The sequence below is a fragment of the Chenopodium album genome, chromosome 19, assembly GCF_948465745.1.
Source record: "Chenopodium album chromosome 19, dcCheAlbu1.1, whole genome shotgun sequence".
Taxonomy (NCBI): domain Eukaryota; kingdom Viridiplantae; phylum Streptophyta; class Magnoliopsida; order Caryophyllales; family Amaranthaceae; genus Chenopodium; species Chenopodium album.
In genome coordinates, this window is record NC_137852.1 from 3,850,377 (window position 1) to 3,854,168 (window position 3,792).

General features: G+C 38.4%; 1 protein-coding gene across 2 annotated transcripts; it reads right to left on the reverse strand.

Annotated features, from left to right (window-relative positions):
- Positions 1-456: 456 nt before the first annotated feature.
- On the reverse strand, positions 457-3,125 carry LOC145595244 (uncharacterized). 2 transcript variants are annotated; one of them, XM_081651625.1, is made up of 4 exons: positions 2,668-3,125; positions 2,127-2,313; positions 1,917-2,033; positions 457-1,097 (listed from the first exon to the last, which is right to left on the reverse strand). In XM_081651625.1, the coding sequence occupies exons 2-4, from the start codon at positions 2,274-2,276 to the stop codon at positions 597-599; spliced, it is 768 nt and encodes a 255-aa protein (XP_081507751.1). In that variant the 5' UTR covers positions 2,277-2,313; positions 2,668-3,125; the 3' UTR covers positions 457-596. The 2 variants fall into 2 exon arrangements, with proteins under 2 accessions (XP_081507751.1, XP_081507752.1); XM_081651626.1 differs by lacking the exon at positions 2,668-3,125 and having other exon boundaries at positions 2,127-2,559.
- Positions 3,126-3,792: the final 667 nt, after the last annotated feature.

Sequence of the window (3,792 nt, forward strand, 5' to 3'; positions counted from 1 at the left end):
TTGTGACGGAATATCCGTCGCAAAACGAATTGCGACGGATTTTGCGACGGAAAGGTAGTTGTAGCTGAAAACAACATTTGCGACGAAAATTCCGTAGCAAGAGGAATCATTTTGCGACGGAATATTCCGTCACAAATTTTGCGACGGAATGTATTTCCGTCGCAAAATGGATTCTTTTGCGACGGAATAGTCCGTCACAAATTTTGCGACGGAATTTAATTCCGTCGCAAAATGAAGTTTTTTGCGACGGATTATTTTCCGTCGCAAAATACTCCATTTTGCGACGGAATTTCCGTCGCAAAGTTATTGTAATTTTAATTTTTTTTTTTTTTGTATTTTGTTTTTTTTTCCTGGAACCTGTATTCCTGCAATCCTGTTTAATTTTTTTGTATTTTGTTTTGTTTTCCTGGAACCTGTATTCATGCAATCCTGTTTAATAAAATACGTGCATTTAAAATAATTTCAGTCAAAAAGTCCACGCCCTAACATAATTCAAATATATACAACACGTAGCCGTAACTACCAAGTACGGTACATGATATAATTTTTAAAACTACAATGTCATCCATATACAAAAATCGAAAAATGACACCTAACTAAACACAAGCTGGCTGTCCTTGGCCTGCACCACCACCACCACCACCACCACCCGGGTCGTTACTGGGGTCTCGAATCTGAGGCTGAATCGTAGAACAAGTGAAAGGAGTGGTCAATCCTGTAAATCTACTGGCTAACTCCTCTAAGAACTCCTTGTTCTTCCTCTCGATTTCAGCCATCCGTTCTGCCACTCGAGCCTCCACTCGAGCATCGAGCTGTTCCGCCACACGGCTATCGATCTGGCTCTCAATTGCTTCCACCCTCTCATTCAACTCCTTGTGGAAGTTTTCCTGCATTTGAGTTATGACCGACGGTACGTATTGGCTGGAAGAACCCGATCCTCGTCCCCTAGATGTGCCGTAGTACAAGTCAGCACCAACACCAAGACCTCTAACACGACCCTTCTTATTACGACCACCAGCCGCCTCAAAGAAAATTTCATTTTCAGACAGTTGGGAACCCTGGGTTCTTGATTCCTCCTGTCTGTGTTGGTACGCCTCCTGTAACAAACAAAGGATATACAATGCAGAAATAAAAATAAAGAATGAGAACCAATAGTTTGAGGCTTGATATAGTTCATAAGTGGCAATATAGGTTCACTAGGTCCTAAAACTAGGAAAATTGGGTGAAAATGGGGCGTTTTTGGTTCTAACTTGTCTATTTCTCACATTTGTTATCTAATGAACCTATTTTTGACCTTAATACACCTAACTAACATAGTTACTTGAGTTTGAGGCTTGAAATTGTTTATAAGTGGCAATATAGGTTCACTAGGTCCTAAAACTAGAAAAAATGGGCGAAAATGGGGCGTTTTTGGTTCTAACTTGCCTATTTCTCACATTTGTTATCAAATGAGCTTATTTTTGACCATAATACACCTAAATAACATAGTTACTTGAGTTCGAGGCTTGAAATAGTTCATAAGTGGCAATATAGGTTCACTAGGTCCTAAAACTAGGAAAATTGGGTGAAAATGGGGCGTTTTTGGTTCTAACTTGCCTATTTCTCACATTTGTTATCTAATGAACCTATTTTTGACCTTAATACACCTAACTAACATAGTTACTTGAGTTTGAGGCTTGAAATTGTTTATAAGTGGCAATATAGGTTCACTAGGTCCTAAAACTAGAAAAAAATGGGCGAAAATGGGGCGTTTTTGGTTCTAACTTGCCTATTTCTCACATTTGTTATCAAATGAGCTTATTTTTGACCATAATACACCTACCTAACATAGTTACTTGAGTTCGAGGCTTGAAATAGTTCATAAGTGGCAATATAGGAAACAAGTGGCTTGAAAATGGGCGAAAACTAGTTATTACCGCAATTTCCTTCGCTCTTTTGTTCGCAGGAACCTTCCCTTTCCCGGGCACCTCCTTGAAGTGTGTATGCAAGAAGAGATCAGGTGCTGATGGAAGCTTCCCTTGATTCTTTGCCGCCTTGCAATGTGAACAAGTGAACAGTATTATTAGATACAAATGTAATTAAGCACATATAAATACGTACATTCAATTTTTTATACAACAACTTACCAGCTTTTTTGCATGTTGTACCGCAGAGATGGAACCTTGAAAATGGGTCGGTTCTATTTCATTATCCATAGAGCCAGATCGTCGGTTCAATCTGTTCTGTGCTGACCTCTTCTTGTAAACGTCATCCACTTGGGGAATATCCATCATCATCTTGTGGATGTCTTTTGAGATCCAGTCTGGCTTTAAACTAATCTAACATATATTTTAAACTAATCTAACATATATTTTAAACTAAACTAACATACATTATAAACTAACTAACATATATTTTAAACTAAAATAACATACATTATAAACTAATCTAACATATATTTTAAACTAAACTAACATACATTAAACTAATTCTAACATTGCAATATATCTTAAAAATTAAACTAATTCTAACATTGCAATATAAATTAAACTACACTACACTAAACACAAGTAATTAAATAATAAAATTTAGTTACAAATTAAATTAAAAAACATAATTAGAAAAAGTTAGGGTTTACATTAAAATTAAATTGAAAACAAAAACAAAGGGGGATAGTGGAATACTCACCGGGATTTGAGGGTGTTGTGGCGGAAATCCGGCTGCCGGAAGGAGGGTGGTGTGGTGGCTGCACACCGCCGGCGAACGGAGGGGCGTGAGTGGGCTTGAACGGAGGGGGTGGCGTGGGTGGGCGTGAGTGCGCGTGAGTGGGAGTGAACGGAGGGGGTGGGCGTTAGTAGGTGTGAGTGGCCGGATTCCGGTCGTTCCGGTGGCGACAGCGGCGGTGAAGTGGCCGGATTTTCTTTCTCTCTCTACGCTTTCCTCTATCTCTCTCTACGCTTTCCTCTTTCTGTTCTTCGTTTTCTTTTTCTCTCTCCTTCAGCGAAACTTCAGTTTTTTTTAAAAAAATTTAAAAACTTTTTGCGACGGAATTTCCGTCGCAGAATCCGTCGCAAAATGTTTTTTTATATATATTTTTTTTAATATTGTTTTGCGACGATTATTTCCGTCGCAAACAAACTTTTGCGAGGGAATAAATTCCGTCGCAAACTTTGCGACGGAATTTCCGTCGCAAAAGTTTGTTTCCGTCGCAAAGTTGCGACGGAATTTATTCCCTCGCAAATTAACCCTTTTTGCGACGGAATTGTAGTCCGTTGCAAGGTTTCCGTCGCAAAATGACCTATTTCTTGTAGTGGGGCCTGGACAACCTGAACAAGGAGGAGGAGAGTTAGGTCCACACACAAGGCTTTGGAGCTTCCATACTAAAACCAATTGGCAATAGTAGGAGGTACTCCTCTACCTTATAAAGTGAAACCATCTCTCCTCTTTCTCCAATGTGGAACACTCATAAGTGGACTACAATGGGATTCAACAGGTTCTTTAAGAAGTACGTGTTGTTACCCGTACCCTTATAAAAAAAATTATATATATAGATCTTAATCTAAACAACAACAATCAATACTACCATGAGTCCATGATCTCTAATACAATAATAGTCTAGTACGAGTTATCGCACTAATTCTAGTAATTTTTCAATTTTTTTTAAGAAATCAACTTCTCTTTTAGCTCTCACGGGTAATGATAGTATAGTTCAAGTTACAATATAAGCATACCCTTATATTAATTCATAAATCCCCACTTAAGCTTAGCCAAGTACGAGTACTAATTTAAATACGAGAAAATACAAGTTCATCT